The sequence below is a fragment of the Bombina bombina genome, chromosome 2 (assembly GCF_027579735.1).
Source record: "Bombina bombina isolate aBomBom1 chromosome 2, aBomBom1.pri, whole genome shotgun sequence".
Lineage (NCBI taxonomy): Eukaryota > Metazoa > Chordata > Amphibia > Anura > Bombinatoridae > Bombina > Bombina bombina.
In genome coordinates this window covers 794,390,715-794,406,468 of record NC_069500.1, presented here as the reverse complement: position 1 = coordinate 794,406,468, position 15,754 = coordinate 794,390,715, and the positions used below count along the sequence as shown (strand labels likewise).

At 38.0% G+C, this 15,754-nt stretch overlaps 1 protein-coding gene across 2 annotated transcripts in view; it reads right to left on the bottom strand.

Annotated features, from left to right (window-relative positions):
• The window catches only part of HSH2D (hematopoietic SH2 domain containing), a 46,771-nt gene that overhangs the window by 17,389 nt on the left and 13,628 nt on the right, over window positions 1-15,754 (bottom strand). For both annotated transcript variants that reach the window (XM_053700705.1, XM_053700706.1), the window contains one exon: window positions 5,984-6,073. In XM_053700705.1, coding sequence (XP_053556680.1) covers window positions 5,984-6,073 — 90 coding nt within the window. The remainder of the gene's footprint in view (window positions 1-5,983; window positions 6,074-15,754) is intronic.

Here is a 15,754-nt window from a genome sequence, read left to right as displayed (position 1 = left end):
CTTTGATGACACTGATCATGCAGGACACGCTGGGGGTATCACTCAAGATTATGGGGTCAATTTATCAAAGTGCGAGAGGACATGATACGATGTAGTGTATAATGTCGGCCACACATCGATAAATGCCGACAGCATACACTGTCGGCATTTATCATTACACAGGCAGTTCCCCCTGCAGATTCACGGCCGCTAGCAGGGGGTGTCAATCAGCCCGATCGTATAGGATCAGGCGGATTGAAGACCGCAGCTTCAGAGGCAGCGGACAAGTTATGGAGCAACGGTCTTTAGACCACTGCTTCATAACTACTGTTTCCGGAGAGCCTGAAGGCTCGCTTGGAAACAGGGGCATCAAACTTGTTGGACTAGTCAAAATAAGAGCAAGCGTGGGTTAATCAAATTTATTTGGCAAAATGACTGACTGCTGATCTGGAGCTGATACCTGTTATTAGATCTCTTGTATGTCACCAGATGGTTGTCTGTCCTAGCTTGTTAATCGGTAGACTGAACGCTATTACTAATAAACATGGATAGCTGACCGTAAGTTTTCTTTGTTTGAAAATTGCTGGTTTTCTTAGTTTCTGAGTTTCGTATACCATTTTTTTATCTGTGTGTTTTTTGTCTAGTATTAGGAATTTAATACACTGAGAGACAGTCACTAACCAGGGGACCTACAGTAATGAGATAGTGTAATGGTTTATTTTTGCGGTGACTTTAAACATTAGGTTCCCCTGGTCCACTAGTCACATTAAGTAGTTTTTTTTACTACTTTAATGATTGTGAAAAAGAAAAATTCCTTTAGTATCGATATAGCATTCTACCCATATTAGCAGATAGAAATATCATCATTGTTTACAGTGTTCTACACAGAAAAAAATTGCTAGCCGGGTCGCATTATGAAGTAGCTGGGTTGGGACAATGTAATGTTTTCTAATTTTATATAATTTTCTGTTAGCCAAAGCACAAATGAATTACATAATTTAACATAAATGTATTTTTTATTTAATGATAAATTGTAAAAAAAAATAAAAAAAAAAAAAAATACTTTTTTGAATATTAGCTAATTTTAGCTTAATATTGGCTAACATTTTAGTCGGGTTGTCAGAAAAATCAGCCGGGTGGTGCACCAGCTAAAAAGGTCCTGGAGAGAACACTGGTTTATGTAATCTGGGGACACAGTTAGGATTCCATTTTTATTATATTCTAGATGGAAGCTACTTATCTACCTTTAGCCCATTCTGACACAGTAATACTCAGTGCCTGAGCAGTATGGCAACACATTATATACTATTCTTTACTGTGAGCCATTATTGTGACTATTAATACAAATTATAATTGTGGTTTTCTCCTTACATGGGTCCCAATGCACATTTGATATCTTTGCCCAGCCAGCACATACCCTGTATGTCTCGTACATAATTTGTTTAATATGCTTAATAGTCAGGGGACTTACAGCAATGAGATAGTTCAATTGTTTATATCTACTGAGACTGCTAATAATAAGTTTACTGCAGATACCAGTGTCCTATTTGTACACTAGTCACATTAAGTTCATTTTTTATTTCTATTACTGTTCACCTCCCAACTGTCCCTATTTAAGAGGGACAGTCACTGATTACGAGCTTATATACTGTATATATATATATATGTATATATGTATGTATATATATATATATATATATATATATATATATATATATATATAGTCCATGTAGAAAGCAAGGTAACAGCACCACAGTACAAAAAATCTTCTTTTATAGGTGAAAAATCTTTATTTGAGGTATAGCAACCATTAAAAAGCGACGTTTCTGACCTACATGGTCCTTAATCATGCATGTAGGTCCGAAACGTCGCTTTTTAATGGTTGCTATACCTCAAATAAAGATTTTTCACCTATAAAAGAACATTTTTTGTACTGTGGTGCTGTTACCTTGCTTTCTACATGGACTGTATATGCTGGAGTTTGGCTGATACTCCTTGGTAACGAGCACACAGGTTGGAGAGAAATTTTACAAAACCTACGGTGCTGGACTCAACTTACTTACCTTATATATATATATATATTTCTGTGAGCATAAAATAGCAATTGTTGTTTTCTCTTTACATCAGTTCTGATATGCAATTGATATTGATACTTTGTCCAACATACATCTTGTATGACTCGTGTTTAATTTATTTAGTATGCTAAGTAATCTATTTGTTTATGAGAATTGCAAAACCCCAGTAGTATGGAAACATAGCCCTGTTGCTATAATGCCTCCAGCTACTTGTATGTTAGACATTTTGTTCTATATTTGTACAAGGCTATTCTATTTAATTTCCTGCATGATTTCTCTTTTCACCCTGCACAGTGAGGTGAATTCTGTATTAATTTATTGCCCTCACAGTTGGTTATAAATAAAATATAAAAAAGGGAAGCATTTAAATGATAAGATAAGGATGTCTGATATCTCTGCAAGCTTAGCCTATTTTGATGGGTTGTGATTTCAAAGAGCAAATCCAGCTTTATGATTTACATAAAGAAACATAATGGAACAATTTATCATACATTTTATACTCTGCAGCTGATATAATAAGCCATTGGAAACACATTAAGGGGAAAATAATTTCACAGTACACTGTCCCTTTAAACTCCATTATACTGTCCCAATCAAAAGATTGCATATGTAAAAAATATGGGGTGTAATAAGCTGAATATAATTTATGGTTTGGGGTTTGACAATTTGTTTTAGTTTTGTACATGTTCTTATATCCTACTAAATATTTTAATTATTAACAAATGACAGCTTTATTTCAAATCTTTATCCTGTAGTAACAGTGGTGAGAGACAGATTGTCAAGGCTCAGAGAGACCCCTAATTAGGTTATTTAGCTGTTAGACCACAAGAAACAAAGGTTAGACATTTCAGAATCAAATAGATATTCTCATATGTTGTTTATAGATTTATCAAATGTCGGGCATATGCTTTTGGCATTTATCATTGCACAATAATTTCTTGTGAAATGCTTGTGCAATGCCGCCCCCTTCACATTTGCGGCCAATCGGTCGCTAGCAGGGGGTGTCAATTATCTCGATCATATCCGATCGAGATGATTGCTGTCCGCAACCTCAGAGGTGGCAGATGAGTTAAACCTTTGAGTGCTAATGAAGGCATGGAGCCATCGCTAAGTTTCACCCTCAGGTGCTAACAACGGCTCCATGCCGTTGCTAGGACTAACTAACATTGAGGGGGCCTGAGGGCCCCCATATCCCTCCACTCATTTGATCTTGCCCTCATATTGAAGAGCAGGCTTGGTGCTTCACACAGAGCGTGATGACATCATCACGCATTGATGCAATGACATCCTCACACAACTTTATTTACAACTGTCAATTGGCAGTTATGTAGAGATGGGGCATGCTGCTTAGATGCCCATATCTTTGGCATCTAAGCAGCTACAGATCCCCAAGACCATTGGAAAGGCAATCACCTCACCATTCCAATGGTGTAAGTCTTTAAAGTGTAGTAAAAAAAATAAAAAGTTAAAAATAAATACACTTTCAAATTATTTAAAAAATGATAAGGGGGTCTCTAAAGGCACATAAAGATCAAAATTGCATAGAGACCCCTAAAATAGATTTCCCTAAAATAAATTAGTCCCTGTTTTTTTTTTTTTTTTTATCAATTTAAGTATATTAGCTAAATGATCACCGTAGTAACCAACATTGTCAGAGTGATCACCTAGCTAAGAAAAATGACATTCCCTTACTATACGGATACCGATATAATATTTGTAATCACATGAACACCTGACTCATGTGATAACAAATGAATCAATGTTAGAGAGATGCTTTTATTAAATATATATACAGTCATATTTATAATCAGTCTTTTAGAGCCCTCGGAAGGTGCTCAAAACACCCTCTTTGCGCAGCTCTCACCGTCTTTCAAAACCCCTGTATTTTTACTGCAGAAGCTTATTTTTTTGCAATAAAAATTATATATTTTCTAGCAGCATAATTTCTTTCAAAATATCTATTCACTTTGTAAAGAGAATTATGGCTGAGCATCTGATGAGTGACAAGGAAGAAGCTGAGTTCCTTATGAACTCCGACTTTGTTTCCTTCTCGGATGACGCTAGATCTGCTAGAGAAGATTCTTCCAGAGGCTTTGTCCCTGGTGCGCATTTTTGGAAAGTACACCCCTTGGTGCATCAAATAAGGGACTATATGTATATATAGCGCAAAATTTGAGTGCGGAAGAAATAGCTGAACATGTCACTTTACTTAAAAAAAAACATTTTCTAACCAAAGCACCATATTCCGTTAATTTTTACGCACACCACTTTTGTGCTAGAAATACATGTAGCCCCTCATTTGATGCCCAAAGGGGTATACTTTATACAAATGTGTGCTTTATGTACCCTTTTTAACTTCCCATGTGGCTAGAGCTGTTTAATTGCAGACATGAAAGCCTAAAAAAGTCTAAAATAATTGTCTTTTAATTTTTAAGGGAGATGTCTGCAATTAGACAGCTGTAGCTACCTGGGAAGTTAAGATGCAGTAAATAAAGTGCACATTTTTGGAAAGTACACCCCTTGGTGCATCAAATAAGGGGCTACATGTATATATAGCACAAAATTGGAGTGCGCAATATATAACTAAACAGCGCACTTTGCTCAGAAAACTTTTTTGGGATATAAATACAAATATCTTAACTTCCCTGGCAGCTAGAACTGTTTAAATGCCAGTAACAGAATATTACATTTAAAAACGCTGTTTTTGATTATATACTAAATTGACATCCCAGCAATAAAACAGTAGAAAAACAAAATTAAATGTTCTCAATTTTTACTTATTTTATACAGGTTATCTACTACAAATATTTATTCACACAGGTTTTGATGATAGAGTTTACAAAAATAAAATTGCATACAATTAATTATTGAGTCAGGAGTAAAAATATACGCTTTTTTCTAATGTTTTGCTTTATTTTTCAAACATGATAACAAATACACATATAATAATTATATATTTTGAATCTGCAAGAGTCTGCTGAAAAAACAATATATAGTTTGTATAGGTTATTTACACAAAAACAACTTCTAAAAGAGTGTGAATGCGAGCTGCAACAAAAAGCTCAAAACCAGCTTATCAAACAGGTAGGAAATGGCTTAGCAGCCAAAGGGTTAAGGAGCAGCGGTCTTACGACTGCTAGTTCTTAACTTAAGTTTCAGACGGACCTGAAACTTCAGGGATAGATTGCAGCATCCGCTGCTTGATAAATCTACCCCCATGAATTTTGAAGCCATTCTGCCCATGTGTTTAGGCATCCAGGTTCCAGTGGGTTCATTTGTTTAATCCATTAGTAACACATTTGCAATAATATAGCCACAATTAGTACATAATTAGGATATTACAGATCACCAAGGATCTTAGTCACTGTACATAATCACTCATACCTTTATTATCTAGTCACATAAGTGTTAGATGTGTAACAGTGTGTAATATGTTATGTGCGTTAGCTAATGTCCTTTAAGCCACTAAGACCTGTGCTAAACAGATAAAGACCATATGGAGAACAGAACTGAAAGTCTGATTTTGTGTAATGTGTTTTTAGGAATGGGATATTTTGTTTGTTGGTGATACAACATCATAATAGCTGATCTCATCTGCCATCAGATTTCATATTCAGATTAGTTTTTTGTGAGTGTGATAACCCTCATTTTTTATTTTTATCTTTTACTGTGAGGAGCTTGTTCACTTAAATATGAGCTACTTTATTCCCTTTAGTGTATGGGTTGGGTGAATCATGTTAGACTCTGTTTAACTCACATATATCATCCTCTGCGCAACTTCGTTTCCATTTTTGTTCATTACGCAATGTTTTGGCTTTTCAGTAAAGTTTGTTTGTATCCCACAATGCAAACCATCTGATACAATCTTTCTTTCAATGATGTCAATCAGTAAACTTAGATATTGAATAGTATAGTTGTAGATTTCTTACTTGTAAGACAAACTGTATCCAATCCGGCTTTCTCCAACTCTAATAAGGAAACATCCTGAAGTTTTGTCTTTTAACAGGTCTTCTGCATCTCTTTATTGGAAAAAAATATGTACCATTAGCATTGTAAGGTATAAATATAGTAGAATACACACACATTGAAAAATATATTGTTTTCATACAAAGTAGAATAGATCAAATGTTTACCATATCCTGATATTTAGCAATTTCTCCATCTGCTGGCTCATATTGGTGCCATATTTGTTGGAAAAAATAGCATACATTATCATAAATAAATTATACACGCTAAATAAAGTTGTATGGATGGATATTGTTTTTTGTTTTTATTGCATGCTCTATCTGAATCATAAAAGTTTGTTAAAAATAATTTGCATACTATTAAAGAGACAGGAAACCCCAAAAACTTTTCAATTTACTTCTATTATTAAATTTGCTTCATTCTCTTGTTATCTTTTGCAGAAGGAATGGCATTGCACTACTGGCAGCTAGCTGCAAACATCTAGTTAGCCAATCACAAGAGACAAATGTGTGCAGGCACCAATCAGCGGCTAGCTCCCACTAGTATAGGATATGTGCGTATTCTTCTTCAACAACGGATACCAAGAGAACGAAGCACCTTTGAAAATAGAAAATAATTTTAAAGGGTCTTAAAATGACATGCTCTATCTGAATCATGCAAGTTTAATTTTGACTTTCCTATCCCTTTAATGTGACCAGATTTCCCTATTTTTTAGGGAAAGTCCTGAGTTCGGGCAGTCTGCCCTATATTTTTAAAGTTCTGAGCTATGCTCTCCCGGAATGTTCTGAATTTGCCTGAAAAGGGTTTCCTATTCCTAGTCCCAGTATGTAAATGAGAAGAACTGCTGTTACTTCTCCAGTTTACATTCCCAGTGACATCAGGAAGTGGCAGTTCACTTGCTCTTTGCCTTGTGGAGGATGGGTGGCATGAAGCTGGTGGATGAGGGTAGAATGATTCTCTGGTACACTTTTTACAGGGAACCTCCACTTGCGTTTACTGACTTGCAGGGTGACAACGCTGGGGCATTCCCTAGTGGCTGCAGAGTGAGGCAGGTTAGTTTTAGTGATCTTTATAGTGGTGATCAATGCCTGTCTGCTGTAGGGTTGTCATCTCAACCATGTTAACCTAGACAGTTATGAGTTACACATGCTGCAGCCAGGGTGTGCAGGGAGGAATATGACTAGTGATATTCATGTGCTATTCAGAGGCACAATACCTGTTTCTCCCTGCACACCCTGCCGCATGTGTAACTCATAACTGTCCAGGTCAACATGGCTGAGGTGGCAACCTTAGTCTGCTGCTGCTATGAAGGAACCGTCTGTGCCAGGTACAGTGTGTGCAGAGCTGGGGTAGTTATATACGTACATGTGATATTAGGGTTTTACAAATTACATAGCCACAGTTCATAATATTGAGTTCCTGGCTGATAAACATATTTAAAAAAATATATATAAGTAATGTAAATGTGTTATCTATCTTGTAAAGTTGTGTGTGTAGCTCCTCAATATTCTGACTACACCTTACAGGTCATATCAAATTTTCGAGTCATGCAGAGCAGGAAGTGTGCAAAACCATAAACTAGATAAACTTAAGGGACAAGATTACATATGCGGCGTTGACGGTTTTTATGCGGTTTTGGTATCACATATACAGCGCCGCATATAAATGCTGCACGTATATTTCATTTCACCCGTCGCCCGCAATTTTTACTCCCATAAGCTAACATAGAGCCGCGTCGTAAATCGGTATCACATATACAGCGCAAGGACTTACGTGGCTACAATTGAGACATTTTACTCCATTTTCACCTCGCCACACATAGGCAGGCGCAGCAAGCCTTGCGCTGAAATTGTGAGCACCATAACTCCCGTAACTGGCTGAAAATATTAACTAACACATAACGCATGTGCAATATCTATCTACCTGTCAACCGCCAACCCCATCGCAATAACTAATAAAATATATTAACCTCTAATTCACCATTAACCCACATCAAAATAAACCTAATAAATGTATTAACCCCTAATCCACCATTAACCCACATCACAATAAACCTAATAAATGTATTAACGCCTAATCCGCCAACCCCCCCACATTGCAATAAACCTAATAAATGTATCAACCCCTAATCCGCCATTAACCCACATCGCAATAAACCTAATAAAACTATTAACCCCTAATCCACTAAACCCACACAATGCAATAATCCTAATAAATCTATTAACCCCTAATCCGTCAAACCCCCACAACGCAAATAACTAATTAAATTACTAAGCCCCCAAACCTAACACCCCCTAAATTAACCCTAATTACCTAAATTAAAAAATACTAAATTACAAATGAGATAAAAAAAGCTAACATTACTTAAAAATAAAAAAAAATAAATTAAATTAATCTAAGATTACAAAAAATAAAAAAGTCTAACATTACATAAAATAATAAACCAAATTATTGAAAATAAAAAAACAAACAAAATAAAAACATTCCCTAATCTAATACTAAACTACCAATAGCCCTTAAATGGGCCTTTGTAGGGCATTTTTATTTTGGGGGTCTTTTTTATTTTCATAGGGATTAGGTTTATTTTTTATTTTTGATCATTTAGTTTATTATTTTATGTAATGTTAGACTTTTTTATTTTTTGTAATCTTAGATTAATTTAATTTTAGGTTTTTTTATTTTTAAGTAATATTAGCTTTTTTATTTTAATTGTAACAGTATTTTTTAATTTAGGTAATTTTGGTTTAATTTAGGGGGTGTTAGGTTAGGGGGCTTAGTAATTTAATTAGTTATTTGCGATGTGGGTTAATGGCGGATTAGGGGTTAATACATTTATTAGGTTTATTGCAATGTGAGATTGGCGGATTAGGGGTTAATAGATTTATAAGGTTTGTTGCGATGTGGGTTAATGGCGGATTAGGGGTCAATAGTTTTAATAGGTAGATCGCGATGTGGGTGAATGGCGGATTAGGGGTTTATATATTTATTAGGTAGACTGCGATGTTGGGGTTGGTGGATTTAGGGATAAATACATTTATTATTAGTTCCGGTATAGGGGTGATGGTGGATATAGGTGTTTTGACATGTCGGGTTTATTTTTGGGAGGCGTGTTAGACTTTTACGGGAGATTTAACTTTTTTTCTTAGACGCTGGCAGTTTCTAACGTGCCTTAAGTCACTGGTGACTCCAGAAATTTGTATTTACGCACATTTCTGGACATCGCTAGTTTATCCAATTTACGGCACTTTATGAACTGCAGGCGCCATATATGTGATTCCCTGATGTGCAAGGGGAAATTACAGGCGACGCAGGTTTCAGCAGTTACGCTGAAGCCTGCGCTGCATATGTAATCTCACCCCAGATGTGCTGATATCTTAGTATCCTTTAACTTAAATCAAATATGTAGCTTTACAGCATGTGACATACAAAGTCTGGTGATATGTGGCCAGGGCTGGAATGCTTACAGCTACAGCATCGGCTGGCATAAAGGGGCAGGGGGATAATGTATTTAGGATTGGCACAGTTACAGCTATGGCATGGGATTACATACAGAAGGAGGGGATAATGTAATTAGGATTGGCGTTAGGATTGGCGCAGATACAGGTACAGCATAGGCTGGCATACAAAGGCAGGGGGATAATGTATTTAGGATTGGCACAGTTACAGCTATGGCATGGGCTGACATACAGAGGGAGGGGATAATGAATGTATATAGGATTGGCACAGATACAGCTACAGCATGGGCTGGCATACAAAGGCAGGAGGATAATGTATTTAGGATTGGTACAGTTACAGCTACAGCATTGGATGGGATACAGAGAGAGGGGGATAATGTATTTAGGATTGGCACAGATACAGCTACAGCATGGGCTGGCATACAGAAGCAGGGGGATAATGTATTTAGGAGAGGGGGATAATGTACTTAGGATTGGCACAGATACAGCTACAGCATGGGCTGGCATACAGAAGCAGGGGGATAATGTATTTAGGATTGGCACAGATACAGCTACAGCATAGGCTGGGATACAGAGAGAGGGGGATAATGTATTTAGGATTGGCACAGATACAGCTACAGCATGGGCTGGGATACAGAGGGATAATGCATTTAGGATTGGCACAAATACAGCTACAGGATGGGCTGGGATACAGAGGGATAATGTATTTAGGATTGGCACAGATACAGCTACAGCATGGGCTGGGATACAGAGGGATAATGTATTTAGGATTGGCACAAATACAGCTACAGCATGGGCTGGGATACAGAGGGATAATGTATTTAGGATTGGCACAAATACAGCTACAGCATGGGCTGGGATACAGAGGGATAATGTATTTAGGATTGGCACAGATACAGCTACAGCATGGGCTGGGATACAGAGGGATAATGTATTTAGGATTGGCGGAGTTACAGCTATGGCATGGGCTGGCATACAGAGGGAGAGGGATAATGTATTTAGGAGAGGGGGATAATGTATTTAGGATTGGCGCAGATACAGCTACAGCATGGGCTGGGATACAGAGGGAGAGGGGGATAATGTATTTAGGATTGGCGGAGTTACAGTTATGGCATGGGCTGGCATACAGAGGGAGAGGGATAATGTTTTTAGGATTGGCGGAGTTACAGCTATGGCATGGGCTGGCATACAGAGGCAGGTGACAGTCGATAATAACTGGAATGAATAATGCCACTGAAAGGGTATCTTCCCTTCATGAATAGAATGAGGACACTTTGAAGGCAATGTTACACTTTGAAGGTAAACTGACCTCCTTAGGAATAGTCACAGCTCCGAAAAATACAGCAGCTCTTCTTCTTCTTTACTTTAAAGTAGATAACAACAGTTTTATCTTGTAAACAAATTTCATGAGTCTGTATAAATTACAATCTTACAAGTTTTTTTTAACACCTCCTCACATTTATGAGGTGCCCAAAATTTGGGTCTAGAGGTGTCAAGAATTGGGGTCTGGGAAATGTGGTCACCTTAATTCTATGGTATACCCCTTAACGACCGCAACGTACTATGTACATCGTCAGTCGTTAAGGATTTCCTTGTTAATAATGGTGGGACTGCGCTATTATACCCTCCCTCCACCCTTCTGAGCACCGGAAATAGCACGGTCGCAGCGCTGGTAGCGAGACCACTCCATTAGTAATGCAAACCTTAAGGGGTTAAAAATGAGACTTGTAAGCAGGGATAGGCACAGACAAAGGCTTTGGCGGACATTTTCCAAAGTACAGACCTTAGTGAAGGACACCAAGGTACATTTGAAATTAAAAACATTATTTTATAGGGCTTGGTGTTATTATACTGATGCAGATACCACTGACCCTATAACCAGCCCTCCTCTGGCTATATCCATGAGCCAGTGTCACTACTGTGTCATTATATAGCGCTGGGTGTTATTATACTGATGCAGATACCACTGACCCTATAACCAACCCTCCTCTGGCTATATCCATGAGCCAGTGTCACTACTGTGTCATTATATAGTGCTGGGTGTTATTATACTGATGCAGATACCACTGACCCTATAACCAGCCCTCCTCTGGCTATATCCATGAGCCAGTGTCACTACTGTGTCATTATATAGTGCTGAGTGTTATTATACTGATGCAGATACCACTGATTCTATAACCAGCCCTCCTCTGGCTATACCCATGTGCCAGTGTCACTACTGTGTCATTTTATAGTGCTGGGTGTTATTATACTGATGCAGATACCACTGATCCTATAACCAGTCCTCCTCTGGCTATACCTATGTGCCAGTGTCACTACTGTGTCATTATATAGTGCTGGGTGTTATTATACTGATGCAGATACCACTGATCCTATAACCAGTCCTCATCTGGCTATACCCATGAGCCAGTGTCACTACTGTGTCATTATATAGTGCTGAGTGTTATTATACTGATGCAGATACCACTGATCCTATAACCAGTCCTCCTCTGGCTATACCCATGAGCCAGTGTCACTTCTGTGTCATTATATAGTGCTGGGTGTTATTATACTGATGCAGATACCACTGATTCTATAACCAGCCCTCCTCTGGCTATACCCATGAGCCAGTGTCACTACTGTGTCATTATATAGTGCTGAGTGTTATTATACTGATGCAGATACCACTGATTCTATAACCAGCCCTCCTCTGGCTATACCCATGAGCCAGTGTCACTACTGTGTCATTATATAGTGCTGAGTGTTATTATACTGATGCAGATACCACTGATTCTATAACCAGCCCTCCTCTGGCTATACCCATGAGCCAGTGTCACTACTGTGTCATTATATAGTGCTGGGTATTATTATACTGATGCAGATACCACTGATTCTATAACCAGCCCTCCTCTGGCTATACCCATGAGCCAGTGTCACTACTGTGTCATTATATAGTGCTGGGTGTTATTATACTGATGCAGATACCACTGATCCTATAACCAGCCCTCCTCTGGCTATATCCATGTGCCAGTGTCACTACTGTGTCATTATATAGTGCTGGGTGTTATTATACTGATGCAGATACCACTGATCCTATAACCAGCCCTCCTCTGGCTATATCCATGTACCAGTGTCACTACTGTGTCATTATATAGTGCTGGGTGTTATACTGATACAGATACCACTGATCCTATAACCAGTCCTCCTCTGACTATACCCATGAGCCAGTGTCCCTACTGTGTCATTATATAGTGCTGGGTGTTATTATACTGATGCAGATACCACTGATTCTATAACCAGCCCTCCTCTTGCTCTACCCATGTGCTAGTGTCACTACTGTGTCATTATATAGTGCTGGGTGTTATTATACTGATGCAGATACCACTGATCCTATAACCTGCACTCCTCTGACTATACGCATGTGCCAGTGTCACTACTGTGTCATTATATAGCGCTGGGTATTATTATACTGATGCAGATACCACTGATCCTATAACCAGCCCTCCTCTGGCTATACCCATGTTCCAGTGTCACTACTGTGTCATTATATAGTGCTGGGTATTATTATACTGATGCAGATACCACTGATCCTATAACCTGCACTCCTCTGACTATACGCATGTGCCAGTGTCACTACTGTGTCATTATATAGCGCTGGGTGTTATTATACTGATGCAGATACCATTGACCCTTTAACCAGCCCTTGTCTGGCTATACATGTGCCAGTGTCACTACTGTGTCTTTGTACACACATCCAGTATTTCACGCAGGCTTTATTTATTCCATAACTTATCACCCAATATTGCTAGCAGTCTCCTGACAAGCCACTAACTTTATTCACACTAGATATTTTTTTTATTCCTATTATTTAATCAGAAAGAAAAGATATACTAAGGTTGTGGAGGACACTGCAAGGGCTAGTCACGGACACCAATGTCCGTGTACGGACACCTTGCCTATCCCTGCTTGTAAGGAAGCAATACAGATGCCAGGATTTTTGTTATAGTTGGAAAATGATGACCTATGCAGGTAGTAAACCTATTGATGCCAGAAGAATTTTGGCATACATAAATGCTAACTTAGTGATTGTAGAAGCTAAACAGAAATTATGCATAGAGAATTAAAAGACCGCTAAATATAGTAGAATTGTATAATAAACACGTGCATAATAAAAAGACAATGCATTAACACTTATTCATCAGCTAATCACACACTAGTATATGTATACCTTATGAACTGTGCACATGCTCAGTAGAAGCTTGTGCCTCAGAAATTGTGTATATAAAAAGACTGTGCAAAATATAATAATAGAAGTCAATTGGAAAGTATAAAGTATAAATATATATTAGAGTTAATAACAGAGGAAAGTAAGTCAATAGAATGCGGTGGAGTTAGGTGCGTCTATTTATCATCTGCTATTAAACGGATGTGGAAGTCATTAAGAAAGCAATGAGTAATTATTGGGATCTTCCGACATGTAATTAAATATTTTACAAGAATTTTGCAGATCATCCTTTTATGAAATATACTAAGACACATACTTGGTGAAACCACAGGAAATGCCAATAGCAAGAATAATTTGAAGGAAAATTAAAGTCAAAATTAAAATGTCATAATTCACATAATAAATGCATTTTTAAGAGACTTTTCAATATACTTCTATTTTAAAATGTACTTTGTTCTTTTGGTATCCTTTGTTTAAAAGCATACCTGAATAGGCTCCAGAGCAGTGCATTATTGGCAGCTAGCTTGTGATTGGAAGCTAAACACATAGACCTATTTGATCATTGAAGAGGATGGTGCTGAAACTGACAATCACAAAAATGCGAGTACAAATTAGAACTTTTCATAATGCTTTTGCTACACGCTATTTTTTGATTGTCGTGATTCCACTTTCTTTTCCTGCTCATCTGGTTAGGTGTACATGTATTAAATACACACACATATTTAAATGTGTGTCTTGCCCACCGCAGACGTATTATACAATAGCAATGAATAGAACTTCTAGACCATGCATTCAAATACACCTCTATAATGTCGCCAGTGGCTATTTCAGAGCGGCTTGCACATGAGCAAACTCAGGCCTAGATTTGGAGTTCGGCGGTAGCCGTCAAAACCAGCGTTAGAGGCTCCTAACGCTGGTTTTGGCCGCCCGCTGGTATTTGGAGTCAGTGATTAAAGGGTCTAACGCTCACTTTTCAGCCGCGACTTTTCCATACCGCAGATCCCCCTACGCCATTTGCGTATCCTATCTTTTCAATGGGATCTTTCTAACGCCGGTATTTAGAGTCGTTTCTGAAGTGAGCGTTAGAGCTCTAACGACAAAACTCCAGCCGCCTGAAAATAGCAGGAGTTAAGAGCTTTCTGGCTAACGCCGGTTCATAAAGCTCTTAACTACTGTACCCTAAAGTACACTAACACCCATAAACTACCTATGTACCCCTAAACCGAGGTCCCCCCACATCGCCGCCACTCGATTAAAATTTTTAACCCCTAATCTGCCGACCGCCACCTACATTATACTTATGTACCCCTAATCTGCTGCCCCTAACCCCGCCGACCCCTATATTACATTTATTAACCCCTAACCTGCCCCCCACAACGTCGCCGCCAGCTACTTAAAATAATTAACCCCTAATCTTCCGACCGCAAAGCGCCGCCACCTACGTTATCCCTATGTACCCCTAATCTGCTGCCCCTAACACCGCCGACCCCTATATTATATTTATTAACCCCTAATCTGCCCCCCTCAACGTCGCCGACACCTGCCTACACTTATTAACCCCTAATCTGCCGAGCGGACCTGAGCGCTACTATAATAAAGTTATTAACCCCTAACCCGCCTCACTAACCCTATAATAAATAGTATTAACCCCCTAATCTGCCCTCCCTAACATCGCCGACACCTAACTTCAATTATTAACCCCTAATCTGACGACCGGAGCTCACCGCTACTATAATAAATGGATTAACCCCTAAAGCTAAGTCTAACCCTAACACTAACACCCCCCTAAGTTAAATATAATTTACATCTAACGAAATAAATTAACTCTTATTAAATAAATGATTCCTATTTAAAGCTAAATACTTACCTGTAAAATAAATCCTAATATAGCTACAATATAAATTATAATTATATTATAGCTATTTTAGGATTAATATTTATTTTACAGGCAACTTTGTAATTATTTTAACCAGGTACAATAGCTATTAAATAGTTAAGAACTATTTAATAGTTACCTAGTTAAAATAATAACAAATTTACCTGTAAAATAAATCCTAACTTAAAATGTAATTAAA